Source organism: Lonchura striata, chromosome 26 (assembly GCF_050655825.1).
Source record: "Lonchura striata isolate lonStrDom1 chromosome 26, ASM5065582v1, whole genome shotgun sequence".
Classification (NCBI taxonomy): Eukaryota; Metazoa; Chordata; class Aves; order Passeriformes; family Estrildidae; genus Lonchura; species Lonchura striata.
In genome coordinates this window covers 8,334,762-8,361,472 of record NC_140728.1, presented here as the reverse complement: position 1 = coordinate 8,361,472, position 26,711 = coordinate 8,334,762, and the positions used below count along the sequence as shown (strand labels likewise).

Below are 26,711 nucleotides of genomic sequence, written 5' to 3'. Positions count from 1 at the left end.
GAGGCACAGCCCCTGGCCTGAAAGGACTGGTTTTGTCTGGAAGCACCTAACATTGGTGTTGGAGATGCTGGGGGCTTGGTCACCCGTTCCCTTGATAGCCCCAGCATGGCACAGGCTCAGGCACAGTCTCTGCCACCAGGAGCCATGAACAGACCCTGCTGGCACTGCCTACCTGGACTCCATCACAGCTTGGGATGCTTCTCCCACATCCCCTTAGCCTGCCAGAGCCTTACTGCTGCCACTGGATCCCTCTCACTCCCATCCCCCCAGCCACTCACTCCCTGTGGGAACCCAGAGCTTCCCTCTGGCTGCCCTGGGACCCTGGCAGGGGTCAGGAACCCCCCTGGACAGAGCCCCCAGAGACACTGGCTGTGATCTCTGCCCATGGAAAAGAGTTTTCAATCTTACAGGATGAATTACAAGCTCTGAGTGTTTGATAGAAGTCATAATTAAGTGTGGCACGGGTGCAAAAGTAAAATTTTAAAGTTCTAGATTAAAAGTCCAAAAGAAACAAGATAAAAAAAATTAAATGTGTCTTATCCTTTTTCTCCTTCTTCATGCCCTCCATGTTTCACTATAGTGTTAGCATTTTTCTATTAGTTTAAGCTAGAGACACACTATTCAACAAAAATAACAAATATTAACACATTATTATAAATATAGCACACATAGTTTCTAGTATATAATGTTTATAACATCCCACTGAGGGGCAGAGCCTCACACACTACCCTACAAAACAAACCTGCAGCAGGGCAGCAAAACATATTATAAATAAACAAAAATAAACAACCTTAAAAACCAACACAAATAAATTATAACTTCTTTAACAACAGAGCAAAAAGACAAAAACTTTCTACAATCTCAAAATCATCAATACTACAAATCCCAACAACTCCCAGCTACTTCAGGGCAACAAAATCCAGCTGTAAATACCCCTCCCAGCAGCTCTACCTTCCTCAGCTAACACTTCCGAGCTCCCAGGGATGCACTGGAAAACACCATCTCCTCTCCCACATCGCTCTTTTTCACTGTCCTGGTTCCTCGTGTCCATCCAGTGAGTACAGTGGTCAGGAGCACTCCACCAGCCCCAGAGGAGCCCATCCCATCCCCATCCCCAGCCCCATCCCCATCCCATCCCATCCCATCCCATCCCATCCCATCCCATCCCATCCCCATCCCCATCCCATCCCATCCCATCCCATCCCATCCCATCCCATCCCATCCCATCCCATCCCAGTTTGCACCCTGCAGTTCCCAGCCCCGGGCCCTGGGCACAGGCTCTGGCATGTGGTACCCTGCAGTCAGCTCCCTCCACATTTTCACACCAACCCAGGCCACCCGCTGCCACTGCACCCCTCGGTGCTCTGTTGGATCAGGCCTTTTCCTGACTTAGAGATGGGGTAACTGAGAGGTGTTTAAAGAACTTGTATTCTATTTTTAGTCTCATGTGAAGGGTGAGACAATACAGATGTTATAATTCACGCCATCACAATTAGAAGCTGACTATTTTCTAATTACAATAGATTTTGAGTGTTTCTTGGCCTATCAGCTTTTGCTTCACTATGCTGTGAATGATCTTTCTGTCAAGCTTTGAAAATTCTCTACAAATCCATTTCCCACGGTGCTCTTTGGCCACCAGTGCAGGGCTTGGCCCACTCAGCCTCCCAGGACATTGGGCTGCACCCAGGGGACACAGCCAGCCCTGGGGGAGGGCACAGGGCAGGGATTGCCCCTCTCACCATTTCTCTGGCTGTCAGAGGCTGCATCCCTTCTGGCATCCCTTCTGGCTTCCCTTCTAACATCCCTGCAGGCTATGCAGCCAGGGTGAGGGGCAGAAGGACCAAGGCCATCTTTCCTGCCCTACAGCTGGCAAGCTCCTCTGACATGGCAGTTCCAGGGGATGGGATGGTGAAGGGCAGGGCTGGGCTTTCAGATGGGCCCAGGAGGGCTGGGGAAGAGCCTTGCACCTCTCAGGGTGGGAAGGGGAGTCTGTGTGTGGTGCGTCACCCCAAATCCCCCTCGGCGAGGGCAGAGTTACAGCCCAGAGGGAACAGCTGGGTGTGGTGGCCTCGGTGACATGCAGGGCACATGCAAAGGCTGGCCAGAGGCAGGGAGGGATGCAGGCAGGCACACTCAGCTGGTATTTACAGTGCCATCACAGCCACCACCGAGGCAGTACAATCCACCACTGGGTGCCAGAATAGTCTGTGGAGAGAAGAAGAGAATCAGCAGAAGGACAAGGAGGGACACAAGGAGATAACACAGACACAGAAGGGTAAGATGGAAACTGGGGAGAAGAGGAGGGGCATAGGGAAGGGCAGACACAGCCCCACCATCCCTTAGGCTCAGGGACAAGGTGATGTGGCTGTTGAGAGGCGGAGGCAGCATCTGGCTGAGCAGGGAGGCACACAGAGCACAGACTCCTCCCGGTGCCTGTGGTGTGTCCTGGGCATCCCACAGACCCTCAAGGACATAGACACGGGCAAAAGGACCTAGGAAGCTCAGGCCACAGAGAACATTCCCCAAATTCTGCCTGGCCTTCTGCACAGCCCTGCTGCTGCCAACAGTGCTGCAGCACACAGAGCACAGCACCTGGGCCAGTCCCTGCCAGCCCAGTCAGGGCACCAGACTCCCCCTGGAGCCTGTGATGTGTCTGGGCATCCCCACCCCCAAGGACAGCAGGATTTTGGCAAATGTGCCGAATGCTCTCCTGCTCCAGAGGGACTGAAAACCACTGTTGAGTCCAGGGCCTTGAGCAGCCCTTGAACTTCAGTTCTGAGTGACAGCAGGTGGGGAAGGACACCTGACAGGCAGTGGGAAACCAAGGCACAGGCACAGAGAGCTGGTGGGCAAGGATGAGGAGGAGCTGATGACAGATGAAAGCTGTTGGCACTGGCATGAAGGTTGAGGAGCCCAGAGGGCAGAGGATGGCTGCACTGATGGACAGGACTGTGCAGAGAGGGACACAAGGCTCTCCCAGGAGAGGATGGTGGGTGGGTTTTGCTCATCCCAGCTCTGTGAGGCATGGAATACCCTACAGAGAAGAAGGTGACTGCTCTCAAAGGCCTCTGGAAAGCTCACCTTCCTGCACAGAGAACATGGAAGGTGATCCTGTGCAGGGGTGGCAGAGGCAGCAGCAGTACCAGAGCCAGCCCTGCAGTACACAGGAGCTGGCAAGCCCTGCCCCTTTGAGGAGACACTGCCAAGCCACTGGAGAGGGTCAATCCATCATCTCCCCTGTTCCACAGCTGCTTCTGGAGCCCCGTCAGGTCTGCTGAACGAAGCACACACCCCCCACAGCAGGGCCAGACCCAGGTGTGATGTGCCAGGGCTAGGGAAGGCAGGGGCATGCTGGCTTCCTAGCACTGCTTTGGAAATGCTCCCAGCAGAGCACTCACCAAACAGGCACGGCCTGAGGCACCACAGCTCACAGCCTGCAGAGCTCCTGCAGGGATGGCTGGAGCTCACACAGGCACACACACCCCACCAGAGTGTGTGGTGTGTGTGTGTGTGCGTGTTTGTGTGTGTGTTTGTGTATGTGTGTGTGTGTGTTTGTGTGTGTGTGTGTGTGTGTTTGTGTGTGTGTGGTTGTGTGTGTGTGGTTGTGTGTGTGTTTGTTTATTTGTGTGTGTTTGTGTGTGTTTGTGTGTGGTGTGTGTGTTTGTGTGTGTGTGGTTGTGTGTGTGTTTGTTTATTTGTGTGTGTGTGTGTTTGTGTGTGTTTGTGTGTGGTGTGTGTGGTGTGTGCGTGTGTGTTTGTGTGTGGTGTGTGTGTTTGTGTGTGTGTGTGTTTGTGTGTGGTGTGTGTGTTTGTGTGTGGTGTGTGTGTGTGTGTGTGTGTGTGTTTGTGTGTGGTGTGTGTGTTTGTGTGTGTGTGTGTGTGTGTGCGTGTGTGTTTGTATGTGTGTGTAAAGGGACACACACAAAGCAAATGTCTGGAGATCTGATGGGTCTGCTGGTTCTCCTGGGCAGCAGAGTCCTGTGGGGACAGAGAGCTGTGGAACCCCTTTACTGCCACCTGCATTGATCTGAGGCTGGATGTGTGGGTCCGTGTCCAGGCATGCACAGGGGCAGTGGGGCAGGGGCTGGCACACAGCCTGCTGCTGATGGGCTAGTCCTGAGTGACTGTTCTGCACAGGACTCCACTGCCTACAGATTCAGGAGACCAGAGGGGAGGGGGCAATGTGACATCTGGGCAGTTGGGGATGTCTAAACTGTGCTTTAATGCTCAAAGGGCCACAGCTGTGCTCTCCATGGGCTCATGCCATGTGCTGATCCTTGCTTGACCCTTCTCAGAACCAAGCAGAGCAGGGAGAGAGGAGAGGACACCATCCCCCTGCAGGGCTGGGCACATCCCAGCACTCCTCCTCGTGCCAGGGCAGGTCCCAGCACAGCCTTGGGTGGGGACAGCCTTGCCCGAGCCCCCGACACTTACGTCAATCTCGCTGAGGATGACATCAATGATGCTGCCAATCACTATGAGGAAGTCAAAGACATTCCAGGGGTCTCCGAAGTAGCCCTGTCAGGGAGGAACCAAAGAAGAGTGAACATGCAAGGGTGAAAGTCAAGGAGGACACAGAGGAAGGGGTACCAGAAGGTTCTTCAGTGACTCAGATCCTCAGAAGAAGGGATGGTATCAGAGCTTGCACACTCTGCTCAGTTATTTGGTCCTGTCCTGCTGTGCAGTGAAGTGAGGAGAGTGGATCAGGATCCTGGAGCTATGACCCCACTATGGCCATGACCCTGAAGATGATGGCCAACTGAACTGGGTGAGATTTGGCTAACAGGGGTAGCCCTGACAAGCAGCAGTCCCTCCAGAAACTCCAAGGTCCTGTGCATGGGGGTCCTTAAGGGTCTTGGGGCGCTTGTACTCAAGAGATGCCCAGTGCAGGATAAATGGACCCCCTGGCCTGGCCTGCTTTCCACGCTGATCATGCTCTACTCTCACCTTGACTTTGAAGGCCATGAGCTTAAGGACCATCTCCAGGGTGAAGAGGACGGTGAAGGCCACATTGAGGATGTCTGAGATGTGGTTCATTTCTGCAGACTGGTTGTAATGCTGAGGATAAGGCAGAAGGAGCCATTAGATGATCCAGCCTCCACTGTGAGCTCAGAGATGTGTGCCAGATGCAGAGCCCCCTCCCACAGCCAGGCCTCTGGCTCAGCACAAAGGAAATTTCCCCCCTGCAGCCCCTTCTCTGGGCTCCCCACATCCCACCAGTCCCCTTTTGGTCAAGAGGCCCTGACCCAGCCATCAGACCACAGGCAAACACCCCCTGCCCAGAGTGTCTCTTGGGGATGGCAGGGCCTGGGCACTCCCAGAGCCCCCCACCAGCCCTGCACCCTCACCTGCATGCCCAGGCAGATGGTGTTCAGCAGGATCAGGAAGAACATGAGGTACTCGAAGTAGGAGGAGGTGACCACGTACCAGATCTGGTACTGGTAGGGGTTCTTGGGGATGTAGCGGCGCAGCGGGCGAGCCTTCAGCGCATACTGCACGCACTGGCGCTGGGGAGGCAGGGAGGGCAGCTGTGAGCCCACTGCAGGGCACACACACACACCACCAGCCTCGCTGCACATCCCCACAGGGCTGGAGTGCCCCTTTCTCCCAGCCCAACCACAGGCACAGCAATGGGGAGTGGAACCGCTGTGCTTCCTGCACAGACAGCCCAGAGCACCCACATGGCACCAGCTTCCAAAGTCAACTTCAGCCTCCAAAGATGGCCATGCTGCTCTCGGCCTCACCCCTCCAGCCCAGAGCCTGCCTGCTTGTCCCAGCATTTCCCCAGGAAATTTCCCCAGCTCTCTCAGGACCAGCTCAGAGCACCCTGACAGTGTGGCTGGACAGTGCCCAGGCAGAAAGGGACCTAGGGGCACTGGTCAGCAGCAGGCTGGGCATGAGCCAGCAGTGTGCCCAGGTGGCCAAGGAGGCCAATGGCTCCTGGTCTGGATCAGGAATGGTGTGGCCAGCTGGAGCAGGGAGGTCATTCTATCCCTGTACTCGGCACTGGTGAGGGCACACCTCGAGTGCTGTGTCCAGTTCTGGCCCCTCAGTTTGGGAAGGATGTTGAGATGCTTCAGCATGTCCAGAGGAGGCAACGAGGCTGGAGAGGGGTTTGGAACAACTGAGGGAGCTGGGGGTGCTCAGCCTGGAGAAAAGGAGGCTCAGGGGTGACCTTATCCCTCTCTACAGCTCCTGAAAGGTGGCTGTGCTCAGCTGGGCTGGGCTCTTTCTCCAGGAGCTGACAGAACCAGAGCACACAGCCTCCAGCTGCACCAAGGGAAATTCAGGTTGGATATTAGGAAAAAGTTTTTCATGGAAAGGGTGATAAAGTTCTGGAATGGCTGCCCAGGGAGGTGGTGGAGTCACCATCCCCAGGTGTGTTTAACACAGCCTGGATGTGGCTCTGGGTGCCAGGGTTGAGTTGAGGTGTTTGGGCTGGGTTGGACTCAATGATCTTGAAGGTCTCTTCCAACCCAGTAATTCTGTGAATTCTGTGAAGACACCACAGGAGCCAGGGGTGAAGAGGGCACTGGAATGGCTGCACAGGCCTGTGCCTCCCCAGCAGCCCAGGGCCATCTCTGCTGGGTATCTGTGTGGTTCACACCACCCTGGCACCCCCAGCTCAAGCTGCCTGTGCTGCCTCAGTGCAGAAGCATGACAGCACTCCCGGGCCAACTCCCTGGTTGCACCAGTGTGCTCCCAGCATGTCCCACATCTTCTGCCAATGCTTCTGCTGCGTTCAGCCTTGCTGTCATCGACCAGAATGACAGCATGACAGCACTACAGAAGGGCTGGCAGCAGAAAAACTTCTGGAGATGGTCTAGTCACAGTTTCCTGCCCAAAGCAGGCCCAACTAGAGCATGCTGCTCAGGACAGCTGGCTTTTGAAAAGCTCCAAAGATGGAGGCTTCACAGCCACTCTGGGGAAACTTGGCCACCATCACCATAAAAAAAAAAAAAAAAAGGGGGGGGGGGTTTAATGTTTAAATTTAATTCCTTGCTTTCTTCAGTTTGTGTCCATTGCATTTTTTCACTGGGCACAACTGAAAAAACTGAAAAGAGCCTGGCTCAGTCTCCTCTATGCCTTCCCCTTGGTGTTTATACCCACAGGTCAGATTCCTATGAGCCTTCTCACCACCAGACTTCACTCCCAGACCCTCCTTAGATGCTCCAGACCCTCCACCATCTCAGTGGCCCTTTGCTAGACTCACTCCAGTACATCCATGCTGCTGTTGTACTGCGGAGCCCAGAGCTGGGCACAACCCTCTGCTCCAGCTCACTCTGGGCACCCTACCTGTCCAGGGAGGCCCACTCCCTGTTCCTGGTCCCCTCTGCCCTTCCCTCAGGCTTGTTTTGTGCCAGACACGGGTCAAGCTGGCCCTGCCCCAGCAGCAAACAGGCCTGGGGCAGGTTCAACTCATCTGTGTCAGCAGTGTCACCACAAAGAAGGGCTGACCCAAATCAGCCAGCCCCAGCAGTGCCAGATTCAGGGCTGGTCCTCCTTGTCCTATTCCAGAAGCCCCATTACCTGATTCTTGTCCAGCTCACAGTTCTTGTACTCATTCTCCCCTTGCTCCTGGAAGGTGACGATGACAAAGCCCACAAAGATGTTCATCATGAAGAAGGCAATGAGGATGATGTAGATGATGAAGAACATTGCAATCTCCACCCGGTAGTTGTAGATAGGGCCTGCATCCTCAGCATTGGTGTCAATGGCCATGTACAGCAGCCTACAGGAGGGAAATTGAAGCAACAGAAACCCTAATTGGGGTGGAAAGATCATGTCTCCTCTTGAAAGTTACAGAGAGCTTTGAGGACATCCAACAATGGTGGGGCAGGACAGCCTGGGTAACCTTGCCAGCTCCACAACCACTGCCAGGGTGACTGGTCCTGCTTCTCACCCTGCTTCTCTTCTTTCTTTACCCTGGCCAAGGCCCATGTGTCTCAGGTTAGCTGAGGGTGTGTATTTCATCACCATCTGTCAGAGCTGGGGCAGCTCTCTGCTGTTCATTGGGCACTTTTCTTTATCTCTCCCACAGCCAATCCTCCCTCCACGAGATCTCTGCTGTTCATGGCCATTAATTATTAATTATCTTCTGTCCATGGCCAGTGAATGTCCCTGCATGGCTGAGAAAATTCCATCATCCATAGGGAGATGCTCTGCCCAGGGGAGGAGCCAAGCATTCCTACCTGGATATAATCTGACCTGGGAACAGCACAGCAGCCTTTGCCACTGCATTCCCAGAGGAGCAGCTTCCTTCCCCTGCATTCCCAGAGGAGCCCAGGCCCATCTCCCCCAGCCCTGGAGCTCCAGAGGAAAACTCCCCCCTTGTGCAGGATCCTGCTCCAGCAGAAGCACAGCTGGCACTGCAGGAGGGCTGAGCCCCCCTGGGATGGGGCTGAGCCACCTCCCTGACCCACAGGGGCTCAGGGCATGTTCTGACTCTGGCAGTTGTTTTTTTTTGTACTATTGCATTTGTACTTTAATTTTCCTAGTAAAGAACTGTTATTCCTACTCTCATATCTTTGCCTGAGAGCTCCTTAATTTCAAAATTATAATAATTAGGAGGGAGGGGGTTTGCATTGTCCATTTCAGGGCAGGCTCCTGCCTTCCTTAGCAGACACCTGGGTTTTCAAACCAGGACCCCATGGCAGTGCCCTGCTCCCAGCACAGACTCACTCTGGCCAGCCCTCGAAGGTGGAGACGGTGAAAAGAGACATCATGGCTGAGAAGACGTTGTTGAAGTGGAAGTCGCTGTGAATCCAGACACGGTCCTGGACCTCAATCTGCGTGGGGTCTGCGTCCACGTAGTTGATGAACTGACCCCTGCAGCAGAGGGACACAGAGCTCATGGGCAGGGCCACACAGGCTGCAGCAGGGCCTGGCCCTCCTCGGGCCCTGGGAGGAGAGCACAGCCCTGTGCTTGCTCCTGATTTACCCCAGGGAGAACGGGACGACACCTCAGGTCCATCTTTGGGATGCAACACTCCCACACAGGAACACAAGCATCACCCACCACATCCCCCAGCTCCCATCCCTGGCCCTGCCCACCTGGGCGCTGCAGAGAGCTCTTACCTGCACTCCTTCTCCGTCAGCTTGGATGGGTCTGTGCACCTGTAGAACTTGCCCTGCATTCAACAGACACCAGAAGTGGCCATGGAGTTGCTTTGACCTTAGAAGCCCTGGGGAGTTTTGACATTTCCCAGCCCTCAGTCAGTCCCCCCCTCACCACCCTGATGCAGACTCTGGCCCAGCCAGTTCACAAGGCATTTCCAGAGCCAGGGCAGAGCTGGGGTCAGCCCCAGGCTGAGACCAAGGAACGCTGCCTGGAGATGGGAACAAACCTTCCACGGCCCCGAGCTGAGGCCTGTCTAGCTCACCCTATCTGGGAGTCAATTCTCTGGAAAATAGGGAAGAAAGCAGTACCTAGAGAATTAATTAAAAGCCAAGGTATGCTGACAGGTCTGCTCAGTCTGCTGGGTGTCCTGAAAGCTCTTCCCACATCAGCTCAGAGTTTAAGCCAAATTATTAGAATAAAACTGAGCTCAGCCAGGGCCAGCTCTGCCTCAGAGCAGCCAAGCCCCGGAGAGAAGGAGCGGTGCTGTGAGAAAGGAAACCCTCCACAATCAAAGCACAGAGGAAATCAGTCAGAAGTGCCTCCTGCCTTAGAAAGAGGAAACTGAGGCATGAAGGGAGGTGAGGCAGTCCTTTACAGGTGCTGTCTGGACCTGGGTGCTTCCTGCCCTCCTCTCCCTGCAGGCTCTTCTGTGGCTCCTCTCGCAGACCACAGAGAGCACATCCTGTGCTGACCCCAGCACCGGCAGGCACCATGCCCAAGGTGATGTCCAGGAGAGCCTGGCCAGGATGTGCTTGAGCAGAAGGACCCTCCTGCCCACCTGAGCTCACCTTGAAGAGCTGCACTCCGATGCAGGCAAACATGAACTGCAGCAACGTCGTGACAACCACAATGTTACCAATGGTCTTGATGGCCACGAACACGCACTGGACCACGTGCTGCAGAGGTGGAGGACAATGCAGATGTGACCATGCTCTGTGTCCCACACCCTCCCACTCCAGGAAGAGTGGGAGCCTACTAAGAGCAGAGGGATTGGGCAGATCCCTTCCACAGATGGGCGGTGGGAGCAGGGCACGATGCCGGCCACACAGCCTCCTGTAGGGCTGCCATGGGAGGAGGTCCCCCTGTCCCAGCCTCTCACTTACCTTCAGCCCCTTTGCCCTGTTAATGGCTCTCAGGGGCCTCAGCACCCTCAGCACCCGCAGGATCTTCACCACAGAGATCGTGCTGGACCTGGGCAGGAAGGCACAGCTGAGCTGGGGCCACTTCCCTGGCCAGGCTAGGCTGGCACAGCCCCACCAGGCAGCCAAGGAGGGCAGGCTGGGGCCAGCAGTGAGGGACAAGGGATGGCAGAGACATGCAGCCATCACCCCACGTAAGGCCAAGTGACTCTGGCAGCTGGAGAAAGCAGATCCAAACTGAATTTCTACCCAAATATGTCTGACACTCAAGGAGTGCCCTTTGACCTCCTTGACCAGTTTGAGGGCATGCCTCCAGTTGTCCATGCACATGTCCCTCAAACATGACATGATGAACATTTGGCTGGCTGCTCCTCCACCATCCCCAGCTGCCCCACCAGCCTGAACAGCCCAGTGCCCACTCTGTGGCACATGGAGGTGCTTACTCAAATCCCATGGAGATGAGGGAGACAGCGACCACCAGTAAGTCAAGGATATTGAAGGAGTTCCTGCAGAAGGAGCCTTTGTGCAGGAAAGCACCGTAGGTTGTCATCTGGGGAGCAGAAGGAGTTAGGAAAGAGGCTGGACAGGGCTCAGGGGGATGGTTCCTCCATAGGAGGAAGGGTGGACAAGGAACAAGGGACTTCCCACAGCTCCATGGCCTGGGGACCCTGTCCTGCTCAGACCTCTGCAGCCAGGCAGGAAGCTGGCTTCAGGTGGAAACCCTCTGTGCAGCACAGGCTGGGGACAAAACTCTCCCAGTCAGTCAGCAAATTAAAGAAGAGAATAGTAAAGACTCTTGAGTGGAACAACATGTGGCAACAGCTTGGGTTGCAACTTTTGTCCACAGATTTTCACTACTTTATCTTTGTCTCTTTTTCTTACTGGTGTGCCAGTGCCATGGCTGATGTGTCCCCATGTCACAGCATAGCTGGCTTAGCTGCCTGACCTCACTGGAGAGGACACACAGCCTCTGGGACAGGTCACCACCCAAATGGCATGAATGAACTCTCCAGGAGGATCAGCTGGGAGTTTCTCCTCACTGAGACCTTCAGGAGCATGAATGCCTCAGGAGTGTGAGTGTCCATAGCCACAAAAGTCTAGACCTGTCACCGCTGAGTTAGGAATGCCTGAAGAAAGGCAACGTTGACTCTTATGACTGGAAGGTATAAAGTGAGATTTAATAGGAACTTTGCATATTTATAGGTAGGATTGTTCACTTAGAACTTGATTGGTTTATAAATAACACTTTTATACTATTGGTTAATTAGGAATAACATTTTTTGGTAAAATATTTTTTTATAAACACCACATATAAATATTCTACATGTTCGCAAACACTAGGTGTAGAGATTAAGATAAGAATTGTTTTAATTCTTCCTCTGAGCATTCTCAGAATTTTCCTAGGATGATGCCTGGGAACGTTATCTGTTTCTCTCTCTGACTAACCTGTCACATCCACATAGACCTGTGTGCTAGGCCATGCTCATGGCAAGACCACGGACTCACCTTCAAGACGATTTCAACTGTGAAGACAGAGGTGAAACCAATGTCAAAGTATCCAAGAATCTGGGGACAGAGACACCAGTACAGGATGAGACTTGGGTGACATGGGAAATGCTTCAGTGTGCTCAATCATCCTGAAGTTGCCCACTCTGTGGGCTGGGGAGGCCACCTAGCTCAACAGTCTCTAAACCCAGTACCAGCTTTGCTGATTTTCTCCAGTGCATGACCCAACCTGCAGCTGGGACAAAGCTCTCCCTCGCCGGGTGAGTTCCACCTGAAAGCATCCGATCTCCAAAACCCCAACTGCCCTGGGAAGCTGCCTCATGTGAGATCCCCCAGGCCCTGGAGACCCAATGGTACCTTGAAGGACAGGAGCTGTGGCTCCCATGGCTGCATGCCAGCAGCATTCCAGGGCACTGCACGTGCCAGAGGTCCAGTTTGCTGCCTCACAGCATGTCTCCTTCCCCAGTAAGCCACCACAGTTTCAAATCAAATTAATCTTGCACACCCTGTCAGGTGGGTCTTTTCACCCAGAAGTAAACTGAGACATGGAGCAGTAAAACCTTGTCCCAGCTGCACCCTGGATGGAAAGCACATCCAGCACCTCCTGCCAGAGGCAAGGTTGGCATCCCAGCCTAGGAAAAGCACCTGGCAAGTAAATCCCTGCTTCCTGAGGAGCTGGGAGCCTCCATGAGGTCTCCCCCACCCATCCCAAACCCTCACATCTCTGTGAGCACCTGGTTGCGGAAGGACTCAGCCCGGATGGGATCCTCAGCTGCCAGGGAAATGCTGCTGAGCAGGATGAAGAGCAGGATGAAGTTGGTGAACCAGGTGGCATTAACAGTTCTGTGGCACAGCACCCGAAACCTGCCAGGGACAGAAATGCCATGGGATGCTGCAAGGGGCCAGAGGGGCATCAGACAGGGTAGTGGCAGCCTGGCAGAGGGCTGTGGCTAAACCCTGAGGACACGAAGGCCCTAGGCACGGAAGGATGTCTGTACCAGTCCTTCCACACAGAAGGCTTTTCCCCATGAGCTGGCTCCCTTCAGAACTGGTTGTCAAGCTCAAACAAGACCCTGATGTGAACAGCTGGTGCCAGGGACACCTGGGCCATGCCTGGCCCTACAGGGCAGGGAGAAGGGGCAGTGCCTACTTGTTGGTTGGGCTGAAGATGAAGAATGAGCTAGCTTCAGGCATGGGCACAGCCTTCTCCTTCAGCTGTAGCTCTGCAAGGGGACGTGGCCGAGGACTCAGGGGGATTTCAGGCTCATCTTCCTCATCATCACCTGTAGAGTGACCATTAAAAAAGGCAAAAGAAAATAATCATCCAGAGAGGGAGAGGGAATATGGCCTTATGGACAATCTTCCAGTCCCATGATCCTGCTTTGGCATGCAAGCCAGAAGGACCTCAGCACCCCAAGGCTGGTGAAAGTTCACTGCATCCTTTGCTCCTCACACACTGTCCCTCTGCAGCATCTCCTCAGCCTTCCTGCTGCCCTGCCAGGCACAAGTCTTACCTGGGAAGTCTGCAGAAGGGTAGGGGTCTTTGATCTCATTGACATTGGATTCAAATTCGTCCACTTTCAACTGAAACAAGGAGAGACAGAGAGGAGGATGTGCAGCTGCATGTGCCTGTTGGGCAGAGCCTCTCATCTTGGAAGCCACGTGGGACAAGCAGCATCTCTGCATTGGGCCCATACAGCAGCAAGCACACACAGTGCTGGCCCAGGTTGGAACCTGCTGAGGGGATGCTGCAATCGAAGCAAAGAGGATGGGAAACAGGAATGTGTGCTGGGCAAGAGCCTGGAGCCATGCAAATATGCCGGGGGGGGTGGGAATAAGATAGGGAGCAACGCCTGAGTTTCTGAAAGCACCTCTGGAAAGTGGATAGGAATGTAGCTGCTGGCCAGATGCTTCTCAGAGGCAGCTCAGCACAGCCAGCATGGCTGAACAGAGGGGTTTGCACATGGGAGGTGCTGGTGTGGACATAAAGGAGACCTGGGATGCTGCTGACTTGCTTTGCTCCACTCCACACTGATGTGCACCAGACCATGTCAGCCACTGGCAACTGGCTGTGGCCACAGAAGTGCATTGGAGAGAAAGGATCCCCCACAATGGAGCTGTTTCAACATGTCCTGCCTGGCCCCAGAGAGCCCCTGTCACCGAGAGCACCCACCACCAGTGGATGCTACGGCAAGCAGTGATTCTGCTCAAGAGGCCAGACCCAGACTGGCTCCAAGCCTTTGTCCCTCCTGGCTGGTGGCAGGAGGAGCCAGGGCACCACCCAGGAGCTCTCCAAGGCTCACCTCCACCAGAACTGACCTTGGCTGTTGTGGGAATCCCTTCTCCCTTTACTTTCTGCTCCAGTTTCTTTGCCAGCGTCTGCTTCTCCTCTTCAGTCTTCTCTGGGTACCCTCTAAGCAGAGAGGAGGGCAGAGCAGGAACTGAGGTCTGGGCAGGGGCCATGGGAAAGGTCATTGTGTCCCCTCACACCCAAACAGCTCATTCAGGAGCTGACATGGGCAGGGAAGGCAGCACTCACCTGGACATCTTCCTCCGTTTGCGCTCCTCTGCTTTGGCCTTCTGGGCCAAGGTCAGGCTCTCAGCCTCGGCCAGGTTATCGACTGCGATGGCCAGGAACACATTGAGGAGGATATCTGGGGGGACAGTGCTAAGGACATGGGTGTGATTTCTGTCTGGAGCCATCCATGGTCTCCAGGGTGCCCTTAGAAACCTTCCTGGAGCTTAGCCCTTGTGATAACCCTGGCTGGTGATCCCTGACCAGCATCCATCCCTTGTGAGCACTGAGCTCTGAGCTGGCTGCCCTCTCTGGCTGAATCGCTGCCTGCCACAAACACAGACCTGCTCCAGATAAGCTTTCCTCCAGTCCCCAGCCTTCAGCCACCACCAGTGCAAGCCCTGAAGCCCGTGGTTTATTCCTCTGCTCTCACCACCGAAAAGCTTAAGGGTTCACTGAAACACTGAGGGGAGCCCCTGCTTCCCTCCTGCCCAGCCCTATGCAGTTGGTGCCATGGGGCCTGGGCCTGGCTTTGCAGGCAGAGGATACAGTTCCCACAGACAAAGAGGATGATGAAGTAGATGCAGACGAGCATGCCAGGAAAGGACGGGCCCCCGTAGGCCATGATCCCGTCGTACATGATTGAGTTCCAGTCCTCCCCGGTCAGGATCTGGGAGCAGAGCAGTAACAGAGACTTAAGAGCATCCACAGCAGAGCATGACAGAACACCACAGACTGATCCTACCCCTCTGGCTCCAGCCCCATGGTCAAATCCTCCTTTCTGCACAGCCCTGAACCTGAACGACTCCTCACAACTCCAGCTGCATTTCCCTGTTCCTGTCTCAAACCCCCACAAACCCACATCCCCTTGAGACCTAACTCCTGCCTGGAGACCCACAGGTGAGACCCCCAGCTCCCACTGCCCTTCTCACAGCCCCAAACCTGGAAGACACTGATGAGGGCCTGGGGAAAGTTGTCGAACGTGCTGCGCCGCACTTTCATGTCCTCGAAATCAAACTTGCCCCCAAAGAGCTGCATGCCCAGCAGGGCAAAAACTATGATGAAGAGGAAGAGGAGGAGGAGCAGAGAGGCAATGGAGCGGACTGAGTTGAGCAGAGAGGCCACCAGGTTGCTCAAAGATGTCCAGTACCTGGGAAGAGGAGAGACAGAGGCATGTGGGAGGTGAAAGAGCGGGGAAGGCTGTGGGCAGGAGCAGGCAGGCACAGGGAACCTAGCCAAACAGACCAAGGTGATGTGCCAGCAGCCCAAAAAGAGGGACTCTGGATCCAGGCTGGGCTCTGGGACTGCTCCAGGCAGGCTCCAGGAGGAAGAAATGAGGCTGCAGGCATGGTGTGAGAAGTAAGATAACATCACTGCCTGCACAGAGCACCAGCAAGCAGGATGGGGATGAGGGGTGAACACACAGTGGGTTGGGGCCACAAAGAAGAGCTGGGAGTCCCGGCCCACAGCAGCCCCATCCACAACATCCTAGAGCTCGGAGCTAGAGCGGGGCCTCAGCTCTGTCCCACTCTCCACTCCCAGTCAAACAGTGTCCTGGAGACAAACCCCAGCTTGGCCTTGTTGCTCTGCCCAGCAGCTCCCAGCTCTGTCCACACTGCAGCCCGCCCTGGGGACAGGGCCAGCGATGCCCCAGAACTGAGAGGGATGCCCGGGCACCCTGAGCCGCCAGCACCCACACAGCTCCCTCCCCAACCTGGTGATCTTGAAGATGCGGAGGAGGCGGATGCAGCGCAGCACGGAGATGCCCAGGGGGGACAAGGTGCCCAGCTCCACGAGGATGGTCTCCAGGATCCCCGAGCACACCACGAAGCAGTCGAAGCGGTTGAAGAGCGACATGAAGTACTGGCGCAGCCCCAGCGCGTACATCTTCAGCAGCATCTCGGCCACAAAGAGGGCGAGCAGCAGCCGGTTGGCATTGTCTGGGGTGGGAGATGCAGCCTGTCAGAGCAGGGACCTCAACCCCAGCACGGCTGGGCAGCCAGGGAACAGGGCAGTGCTCACCCTCCTCTGAGCCCCGAGCTGCTGTTTTTGAGGACCACACAGAGGAGGAAGATGAGAGGGTGATGTGCAGCTGCATGCCTGTGTGTGTGAGCACACACCTGTACGGTACACACAAACTCGTGCAGGACAGGCATGTGGGGTGTGCGTGGGTATGAGGGGCTGAGCTGTGTGTGTGTGTGCACAGCTGTGATCCGTGTGCCTCTCCGTGTGTGTGTGCACAGCTGTGTTTCGTGTGCCTGTGTGTGTGTGCACAGCTGTGCTCTGTGTGCCTCAGTGTGTGTGTGTGCACACCTGTGTTCTGTGTGCCTGTGTGTGTGTGCACAGCTGTGCTCCATGTGCCTGAGTGTGTGTGTGTGCACAGCTGTGCTCTGTGTGCCTGTGTGTGTGTGCACACCTGTGTTCTGTGTGCCTGTGTGTGTGTGCACAGCTGTGCTCCATGTGCCTGAGTGTGTGTGTGTGCACAGCTGTGCTCCGTGTGCCTCTTGGTGTGTGTGTGCATACCTGTACTCCATGTGCCTGAGTGTGTGTGTGTGCACACCTGTTTTCCATGTGCTTCTGAGTGTGAGGGGGGTGTGTGTGCACAGCTGTGCTCTGTGTGCCTCAGTGTGTGTGTGTGCACACCTGTGTTCTGTGTGCCTGTGTGTGTGTGCACAGCTGTGCTCTGTGTGCCTGTGTGTGTGTGCACAGCTGTACTCTGTGTGCCTGTGTGTGTGTGCACAGCTGTACTCCATGTGCCTGAGTGTGTGTGTGTGCACAGCTGTGCTCCATGTGCCTCTCAGTGTGTGTGTGCATACCTCTGCTCTGTGTGCCTCAGTGTGTGTGTGCACACCTGTGTTCCATGTGCCTCTCAGTGTGAGGGGGGTGTGTGCACACCTGTGCTCTGTGTGTCTCTAAGTCTGTGTGTGTGTGTGGGTACACCTGTGCTCCATGTGCCTGAGTGTGTGTGGGTGTGTGCAGGTGCAGTCAGTGGGGCTGCATGCACAAATGTGTGTAGCTGCACAGCTGAGTGCATGCCATGTGTGCAGAGATGCCAATGGACACGCTCTGTGTGCGTTCACCACGCAAGACCGTGTCCCTAAGGGTACAGAGCATGGTCAGTGTGAGCTGGGGGACAACAAGGACCACACACACACACACACTCAGAGTGTGCCCGAGAGCCTCTGTGCCGTGCCAGTGTGGCTGTGCACTCACAGCAGGAGCTCACACAGCTCTCTGGGGCTGCAGGGTGTCCTGGGCCCTCCTCTCTCAGGCTCTTTGCTCACCTTGCACCCGTGTCAGCCATTCTGGCTGGAAGTGGTGCTCAGAGGCGATGGAGAGGGTGTTCAGTGCCACCATCAGGATGACAAGCCAGTAGAAGAACTTGGACTTCACCACATCCCTGCACTTCCTACGAAACATTCGGTTCCAACGCCTCCACTGACGGCTGGAGAGATGGCAGAGGATCAGCAGAGGTGGCCAGTGGGACAGAGCCAGCCCCTTGGGCTGTGCCTGCAGGGCAAAGCCACCCCTGCTCCCTCCCTGAAAAGGGACAAGGACCATAACCTGCACTGGAACTCGGTGCATTCACTGAGGCATTGCAGCTCATTCGCTCTCCTGGCTGAATTTTGGCCTCCAGCCCCTCTCCAAGGGGCCTTGCAGGCACAGCTCCTAAATTACACACCGTGCTGCACAGGCCATGGGAGGATGCTGGGAGCCTGCTCCCACAACAGACGTTGTTCACCATGAGCAGCTTTTTGCCAGTACCATAGCCAAATTCCTTGTTTGCTGCCCCAATGTTTGCATCTTCCCCAGTCCCTGTCTTTCTGCCAAAAACTGGGGGCTGACCAGGAAAGCCTGGCCTAGTTGGGCTAGCAAGTGAGAGACAGTGGAAGCCCAGGTGCAAGCAGATGGTTCAGTCAGAACATACTTACAAGTAGAGAATCCACTTGTTCATGCCCTCAATTTCATACAAACTCTCTGTCTCTGACCCTCCTTCATCTGATGGCATCATACCTAGAAGGAATAACATTACAGGCTTTTCTTGGAACCCTTGGGAAGAACATGTGGGAGGGAGCCTCTTCCAGAAGTCCACCAGGAAGAGCTTCCCCACCAGAAGTGAGTAATCCCCACCAAGTAATGCCACCCCAGGGAGTCAGCAACCAAAGTTTGGGCAGAAGGCTTTGAGGGTCAGGTGCAAACCAAGAACGAGCTATGAGAAACTCCTGCCCTGCAGGAGGAGCAGCAGCAGCCCAGAGAGGGACAGCAGCAAGTAGGAGAAAACTGGGGCCAGTTGGGATCTGAGCAAAGACTGAACAGAACATGGGCCACAGCTCTGGAAGAGGCATTTTGTCTGTCCCACTGCTTCCCAAGGCTCTTTGCACACATGCATCACTCAGCTTGAGGCATCAAAAGTGTTTTCACCAGACAGGGTGGCGCAGCAAACCCTGTGGCTCTGTGGTACAGCTCCCCAGACTTCCTGAGCTTTTGGCTGGATGCCTGCACATCCACCTCCTTCCCTGAGCCACCTCTAATACCTTGAAATTGTCAAGTGATGGCAAGAAATTCATGCATCTGCTAGTGTGAGAGCTTGTGGCCTGCACTGTATCACTGCACACCAAGGGCACATGTTTCTCATGGCCTTTTCAGCCCCTCTTGCCAAAGGAGACTCAGTCCTTGCTTGTGGTCTGCAAGTATTAAACACTGTGGTTGAAGTGGAGATTTACCATCAGGGATAAATTATTGCTAGTTTGGGTCAGATTCAACCAAATTAGTCAGGAAATGTAAAAAAAAAAAAAGAGGAAGGACACTGTCCTGCAGAAGTCAAAGCATTTTGTTTCATGGGTTTTCAGGCAAAATGAGTCTTTGTGACTTCTTCAAAGATTCCCACCTTGCCTCTCTAGGTGGTCACCATTAGGAACCCAACCCTCAGGCTAAAGATCTGTGAGCATGCAGAGCTGGTACCTTCTCCCCTGGCCCGATCACTGTCCATGACCTCTGCGTGAGTGATCCAGTCCATGTAGCCCTTCAGATCCTCCTCCAGCTGCTGCTTCTCCCGCAGCTTCTGGAAGGTGCCCCGCGACTTGGCCTTCTCGCGCTCCTTGGTGAACTCCCTGGGACAAGGCCAGCAGCAGAGGCTCAGGGATGGCCCTGAGGAACTCAGGAACCCACAGGAACCACAGCTCTATGCCAGGCCAGGCCTTGCAGGAAAGCCCTGAAATACCCTGCCACCCTGTCTCAGGTGGGAAATAGGGGTGTGCATTCGATTCTCTTCTGTCAGAGCTGAGGCAGTTATCTCCTGTTCTTTGGGCACTTTTCTTTATCTCTCCCACAGCCAATCATCCCTCCAGGAGATCTCTGCTGCTCATGGGCCATTAATTATTAATTATCTTCTGTTCATGGCCACTGAGTGTCCCTGCATGGCTGAGAAAATTCCATCATCCCATGGGGAGATGCTCTGCCCAGGGGAGGAGCCAAACATTCCTACCTGGATCCAATCTGACCTGGGAACAGCACAGCAGCCTTTGCCACTGCATTCCCAGAGGAGCAGCTTCCTTCCCCCTGCATTCCCAGAGGAGCAGCTTTCTCCCCACTGCATTCCCAGAGGAGCAGCTTTCTTCCCCCTCCATTCCCAGAGGAGCCCAGGCCCATCTCCCCCAGCCCTGGAGCTCCAGAGGAAAACTCCCCCTTGTGCAGGATCCTGCTCCAGCAGAAGCACAGCTGGCACTGCAGGAGGGCTGAGCCACCCTGGGATGGGGCTGAGCCACCTCCCTGACCCACAGGGGCTCAGGGCATGTCCTGACTCTGGCAGTGTTTTTTTTTTGTACTATTGCATTTATATTTTTAATTTTTTGCATTTATATTTTTAGTCTTTCTAGTAAATAACTGTTATTCCTACTCCCATATCTTTGCCTGAGAGCCCCTTAATTTCAAAATGATAGTAATTCAGAGGGAGGGGGGTTATATTTCCCATTTCAGAGGAGGTTCCGGCCTTCCTTAGCAGACACCTGGCTTTTCAAACCAAGACACACCAGCACTGTCACTACACTGCTCCAGTGACTTTCCTCCTTCTTGTCAAGGTCGGGGGGGCCCACCACCTGATGCCCGATGGCAGGCAGGGCTCCTTCCCCACCACTGCTGCTCTTTGGGAGCTTCTCACTGCAGGGTGCTCCAGCTGGACAGGCCAACTGACACCTGGCCAGGACAGTTTCTCAGCAGAATGGGGTCTCACCCTCCTGGGAAGCAAAAACCTGCCCATAGCTGACCATATGGAGAAGGTGAGCTCATGACATGGCAGGAAAACTGGACACTCTTTTCATGGTAACACCAAAAGGACAGGTCTGCCATGCTCCTTGTCATGCTTCCTGCTCTCTTTCAATTAATTTCTTTTCTCCTCTGGTGTCTGGCAAGACTGTAGACCTGCTGCCCAGCCATGCTGGTGTTGCCATGTGTTAGTAACAGGTCTCAGACACTACAACAAAAATTTTGCTGATCTCAAACATAATTTAGTTGTCTTTGCAAAAATATTTCAGAACATTTACCGTGCCAGTAACTTACTCCGTGATCAGATGACTATAGTCCAGCTTGTCCTGCAGTTACAGTCAGCTCTATGAAAGCATCAGGTTCCTGTGGTTTCTCTTGTGGTTTTAAGCTTGTTTTAGTTCTAGTAACACCCAATTTGTTTTAATGTTACAGTGGCACAGTTCTTGTCATAAAAGAAGCTTTAAAAATCCAAGTAATTAGGGTAGAACTAACCCTGTGAACTAACAGAGGGGATGAGTCTGATCCACTTGCACAAACAAGGAATGAAACATATAGAAAAGACCCTGACCCTACACAGACCTGAGGAGAAAAGCTCCCCTCAATTCTCAGGACAACATATATTTCCCAGCAACAAAACTGGGACAGCAGCAGCCCCACAGCAATGCACGGGAGGTTGAGTGTAACATCTCAGGTTTTAACTGTACTACTGGGGGAATTAACACTAATTGAATTTGGCCTAGATTGTCATAACAGACTGATGACAGCTCATTGGTGTACTTGGACGAGACTGCTGAAGTAGTAATTAGATTAACAATCCTTCCCTTGGATCCCTGGCACTCATCAAAGATGTTCTCCTTGGGCTGGCCAGGAGAAAACTGTGTGTGCCCACAGCAGGAAGGCAGCTGGAGGTATCTGTGAGGAGTGTCCAGACCCACAGCCATGCTCCCTGGTGTGCTCCATCTGCTGGGACTGCAGGCAGCAGACACCACAACCCATGTGCTGCAGGGCTGGGCTTGCTCACAGCTGCTTGTGCCTCAAAAAAGATTGATGTGTTGAGAGCTGGGCTAAAACTTCAGAAAGCCATGGATACTAACACAAAAAGTAACTCACAGATCAGAGTTTCTAAGCATGCAAAACAAAAAGGGTGAGGAATGAGAGAGGGAAAATAACAGAACTTTTCTAGGCTTTTTTTCTTGTATAGTTTAAACCAGTTAAAACTCCTCTGCTGGCAGAAAGGAGTGGGTGGCACTTACCCACTGAGCACCCCCAGCACCAGGTTGAGCACAAAGAAGGAGCCAAGTAAGATAAGGCTGACAAAGTAGATCCAGGGCCATTCATTCCCCATGGCATCATTTACCTGGCAAAAAGAGATGCAAGGTGAAATATGCTGAAGGCACTGTCCTCCATCTGTTTCCCCTCAGAGCCCCTCAACAGACTCTGGGATCTTTACCCCCTCCAAGAGAGTGCTTGGGATGGTGGCACAAAAACCTGGCTCCAAGCCCTGGCTGCCTAGAACTGTGTCTGATTTACACCCAGACCCAAAGATTTTGGGAGCAGATTTAAACATCAGCCCCAAGCTTAAGCTTCAGCTTGACTGTCTCACAAGGACTGCAAAACATGGTGATTGCTGGAGGAGCATCCACCAGTCATTGCTGTGTCTGGCCCATGCCCCCTCAGAGGGTGGGAGCTGGAGCAATCTCCTGTTGACTTAGGTTGGAAATGGGATGTGCATTGTATTCCCATCTGTCAGAGCTGGGGCAGCTCTCTGCTATTCATTGGGCACTTTTCTTTATCTTTCCCACAGCCAATCCTCCCTCCACGAGATCTCTGCTGCTCATGGCCATTAATTATTAATTATCTTCTGTCCATGGCCAGTGAGTGTCCCTGCATGGCTGAGAAAATTCCATCATCCCATGGGGAGATGCTCTGCCCAGGGGAGCAGCCAAGCATTCCTACCTGGATCCAATCTGACCTGGGAACAGCACAGCAGCCTTTGCCCCCTGCATTCCCAGAGGAGCAGCTTCCTTCCCCCTGCATTCCCAGAGGAGCAGCTTTCTTCCCCCTGCATTCCCAGAGGAGCCCAGGCCCATCTCCCCCAGCCCTGGAGCTCCAGAGGAAAACTCCTCCCTTGTGCAGGATCCTGCTCCAGCAGAAGCACAGCTGGCACTGCAGGAGGGCTGAGCCCCCCTGGGATGGGGCTGAGCCACCTCCCTGACCCACAGGGGTTCAGGGCATGTCCTGACCCTGGCAGTGGTTTGTTTTCTTTTTTTGTACTATTGCATTTGTAATTTTTATATTCCTATTAAAGATCTGTTATCCCTACTCCCATATCTTTGCCTGAGAGCCCCTTAATTTCAAAATTATAATAATTTGAAGGGAGGGGGTTTACTTTTTGTTTCAAGGGTAGCTCCTCCTTCCTTAGCAGACACCTGGCTTTTCAAGCCCAGCCACGTACCCAGTAGAGAACCTCAGTCCAGCCCTCCATGGTGATGCACTGGTAGACGGTGAGCATGGCGAAGCCGAAGTTGTCGAAGTGGGTGATGCCGTTGTTGGGCCCGGGCCAGCCGCCGCGGCACTCGCTGCCGTTGATGCTGCAGTGCCGCCCGTGGCCCGAGCTGGTGCACGGCGCCGGCTTCTCCGAGCCCACCGTGGCAATCACATCTGAGGAGCAAAGCCATGCTGTGAGTGGCAGGGGTGGCCGAACTCTGCAGCCCACACTTCCTCCCATCACACTGCTCCCTGGTCTGCTCTATCTGCTGGGAGTGCAGGCAGAAGATGCCACAACCCATGTGCTGCTTGCTCACAGCTGCTTGTGCCTCTAAAAAGACTGATGTGTTGAGAGGTGGGCTAAAACTTCAGAAAGCCATGGACACTAACACAAAAAGTAACTCACAGATCAGTGTTTCCAAGCATGCAAAACCAAAAAAAAAAAAAAAAAGCGTGAGAATGAGAGAGGGAAAAGGAAACAACTATTCCAGACATTTTTCTTACATAGTTTGCACCAGTTAAAGGGCCCCATTTGGGCCCCTTTCACCACCCCTCACACCCAGCTGGGTGCTGTTTCAGACGTCCCTCAGTCGTGCCACACTCCCAGGCCTGATGCTGGCCAGACCACACTTTCTGCAAACACAGAGTCCCTGCGGTCCCACAGCACCACACAGAGCCAGCTCTGCTGCTCTGCCCCAGCACAACTCCACCTGTCCCGAGGTAGTAGCAGGTCTTGTGCATCCTGCCCTTGAAGAGCTCCTGCCCCACAATGGCGTAGATGATGATCATGAAGAGCACCAGCAGGGCGATGTGGAGCAGGGGCACCATGGCCTTGATGATGGAGTTCAGGACAACCTGAAGGCCTGCACAAAGGTGAAGGGAGAGGAGGTCAACCACTTCCTAAACAGCTTGGGGTGCACCTTGTATCCCTGCCATCCCACCAATAAGCAGCCTTTGAAATGCCCCTTGCCAAGGGAAGAGAGGCACGGGTGGGGCAGGACTGAGATCTCTGAGGCAGGAAATCTTTTCTTCTACCCACCAGGAAAGCATGTGGGAGAGCACAACAGAGCCAGGCAGTGCTGAAGGCTGCTTTATGCCCCTACCTTTGTTCTGTGCTCTCACCCTGGCTGTATTAATGAGTGACAGAAGAAGATCCCTGCTCTGAGAAACCAGAGCAAGATCCTGGCCCCCTTCACACTGGCACCCAAAGGTACTGCCACTGAGCCACAGAGGCAGCCAGCTGTGTGCCAGCCTGCAGCTCCCCAGGGCTGACAATCACTGTATTATCTATTTGAGTCAGGTCTTATGGGCTCTCATAGACAAAACATCATACCCTTGATAGCTCAGCTACCACAGGTGGCATAAAGTAGCAGAATGGCTCCTGTGACAGTGTTGGAAACAAAAAGTTTTAATAAAAGGCAAAATAAAAAAGTTCTTTACAGAGAAAAACTGAGCCAGGGCAAGAGGTTATTGCTCCTGCTAAAACACTTCACAAAAGCTATTCACTTCTTTTGTTCTCTTCTTTTTCTAGTGAATTGCTTAGGTGGGACTTTTTGGCTCATGTCCAATTAGCTATCCTCAAGTTTGAGGTGAAGTCCCCAAGGTCCTATGAGGTGTCTTTTAACCAAAGTGAGGACAGAAACTTGTGGGTTTTGACCTTTTTAAGGAGACAAAGAGTAACTTGTTTACTCCATCAACAGAGGGCACATTCCTACAAATCACCAGCTGGAGGAGCAAGAAGAACCCGCGCCTCCTCCACACCTACTCCGTGGCTGGGCTTGATTCAGCAACAACAAGAAACCTGTCCCGTGGCTCCCCACCCTGGCCAGGCCCCGGGGCTCCATCCAGCCAGCAGCCCTGGCTGGCAGCAGCACCCAGCACCCACTCGGCACTCCGGACACCAGGCGCAGGGGTCTCAGCACCCGGAACGCGCGCAGCGCCTTCACGTCAAAGCCGCCTTTTCCCCCCGAAGGCCCCGCCTGCTTCACGTTGACCTGCTCCAGGGTCATGGTGATGAGCCTGGAAGAGCCAGGGCACAGGGAGGGAGGGAGGAGAAGCAGAAGGGAGGACAAGGAAAAAGAGAAGGGCGTGAGAATGGAGACTGAGAAATCTGAGCCAAGGATTCAGAGCTCTGCAGGCAGCAAAGCAAGGTCAGGGCTGCCAGCCATGCTCAGCCTCGCCCGGGGGGCAGCTCTTGGCAAGGCCAGCTCTACTGCTGACAGCCAGGGAGCTCCCACCCCATGTGCAAACCCTGGAGGACCCCACGCCACCCCCTTTCTCCAGGGCAAGGAGATCTACGAGGCATGAAGGAGTCAAGACAGGAAGAAATTAGAGTTAGAGAGGATCCCAGTGGATGTCAGAGCAGGAACAGGGGCCCACAGGAGAAGGCCATGAACTTAGTCGAGGAGGTGTCCCCAGACACACTGCAATCACCACAAAAACTAGCCCCTGACTGGCTGTGGAAGAGGCCTGACACAAGCTGAACAGCAGCAGCCCTCCCAGTTTTCCTTACCCAAGAGTGACGATGGAAAAGTCGAGCACGTTCCAGCCGTTTCGGAGATAGGCATCCGTGTGGAACAGAAAGCCATAGGCAATTATCTTCAGCATGGCCTCAATGGCAAAGAAGATGAGGAAGGCATATTCAATCTTCTCCTGGGGATTGCAAAGGCAAGCAGGAGAGAATGCTCCATTAGAACAGACTGTCACCTCCCCTCCTCACCAGTGACTCTGGACCAGCCCCACACACACCAAGGGGATCTGGGGACAAGGGTGGCATGCTGAGCCACCACATGCCACTCTCTGGCCTGCAGCATGATTCCCCCAGCCCTTTAATGGCCCCTGCCAGGACCCTGCCCTTGAGGCTTTGGCTCCCACAAACTGCTCCAGCAAAGCCACCTGAAGGTACCTGGCCCAAGGCACTGCTCCTCTCTTGCTCTCCTCCCTGCTGCTCACCCTCTCATTCCCCCACATCCTTCCTCCTACAGGCAGCACTGACCCTTGTCATCCTCTCCAGCTGAGAGCTCGCTGGGTCTGTCCTGTGGGAAAAGCCAGTTGTACCATGGCTCCCCTTTTGCCTGGGATGATCAGGAAGCTCCCCGGGAATGCAGGTCTTGGGCTCAAGGACTCCTCCTTAATGCCAGACCAGCTAGAAATGGGCCTGGGGCTCACTGGGCAGAGGTGCTGCACCCCCTCCCAGGCAGCACCCCAGTGCAGGGGCTTGGCACAGCCTGGCAGCTGCTGGGCCAGGGCAGCTCATCTGTCCCTGGAGCACAGCCCAGGGCTGCCTGTGCCCAGCTGGCTCTGCCTGTCACTGCCACCACTGCCCTTGCTGACAATGTCCCCTCCAGACTGGGACCAAAAGCCTCCTGAAGCAGCCAGGTGGATGGGCCTATTTTTATTTCTGGTGTTTCCTGGTCCCTCTCCTCAGCCTATATCCCCTGAAGGACAAGGAGCATCACTGCTCAGGATCTCCAGGGAATTGCCCTCAGAAAAGCAGAAAGTTCTCTCTGAGACCAGCCTGGGAGTGGATCTTCACTGGGGAATACTGTAGTGCTGTGAGCACGCCTTCCTCCCAGGGTCCCCGTGCCCTGCCAAATGGAAAATCCACTCCTTTGACAAAGGCAGGGCTAGAGCTCAAGAGAGAAGCATTGCTGGCTCAATTAATGAGTCCAAAAGCAGTGAC

At 54.2% G+C, this 26,711-nt stretch overlaps 1 protein-coding gene across 1 annotated transcript in view; it reads right to left on the bottom strand.

Moving 5' to 3' along the window:
* Nucleotides 1–26,711, bottom strand: part of CACNA1S (calcium voltage-gated channel subunit alpha1 S) — a 56,593-nt gene that overhangs the window by 16,765 nt on the left and 13,117 nt on the right. The window contains exons 3-29 of the mRNA XM_077789048.2: nt 25,542–25,681; nt 24,915–25,048; nt 23,740–23,892; nt 22,998–23,203; nt 21,796–21,899; nt 19,244–19,392; nt 18,214–18,295; nt 17,566–17,726; nt 15,996–16,221; nt 15,224–15,431; nt 14,831–14,951; nt 14,306–14,420; nt 14,086–14,179; nt 13,281–13,350; nt 12,917–13,049; nt 12,501–12,630; nt 11,767–11,826; nt 10,704–10,810; nt 10,225–10,312; nt 9,910–10,017; nt 9,079–9,131; nt 8,683–8,829; nt 7,531–7,732; nt 5,349–5,507; nt 4,948–5,058; nt 4,435–4,518; nt 2,149–2,205 (exon numbers count right to left, since the gene is read on the bottom strand). Coding sequence (XP_077645174.2) covers nt 2,149–2,205; nt 4,435–4,518; nt 4,948–5,058; nt 5,349–5,507; nt 7,531–7,732; nt 8,683–8,829; nt 9,079–9,131; nt 9,910–10,017; nt 10,225–10,312; nt 10,704–10,810; nt 11,767–11,826; nt 12,501–12,630; nt 12,917–13,049; nt 13,281–13,350; nt 14,086–14,179; nt 14,306–14,420; nt 14,831–14,951; nt 15,224–15,431; nt 15,996–16,221; nt 17,566–17,726; nt 18,214–18,295; nt 19,244–19,392; nt 21,796–21,899; nt 22,998–23,203; nt 23,740–23,892; nt 24,915–25,048; nt 25,542–25,681 — 3,402 coding nt within the window. The remainder of the gene's footprint in view (nt 1–2,148; nt 2,206–4,434; nt 4,519–4,947; nt 5,059–5,348; nt 5,508–7,530; nt 7,733–8,682; nt 8,830–9,078; nt 9,132–9,909; nt 10,018–10,224; nt 10,313–10,703; nt 10,811–11,766; nt 11,827–12,500; nt 12,631–12,916; nt 13,050–13,280; nt 13,351–14,085; nt 14,180–14,305; nt 14,421–14,830; nt 14,952–15,223; nt 15,432–15,995; nt 16,222–17,565; nt 17,727–18,213; nt 18,296–19,243; nt 19,393–21,795; nt 21,900–22,997; nt 23,204–23,739; nt 23,893–24,914; nt 25,049–25,541; nt 25,682–26,711) is intronic.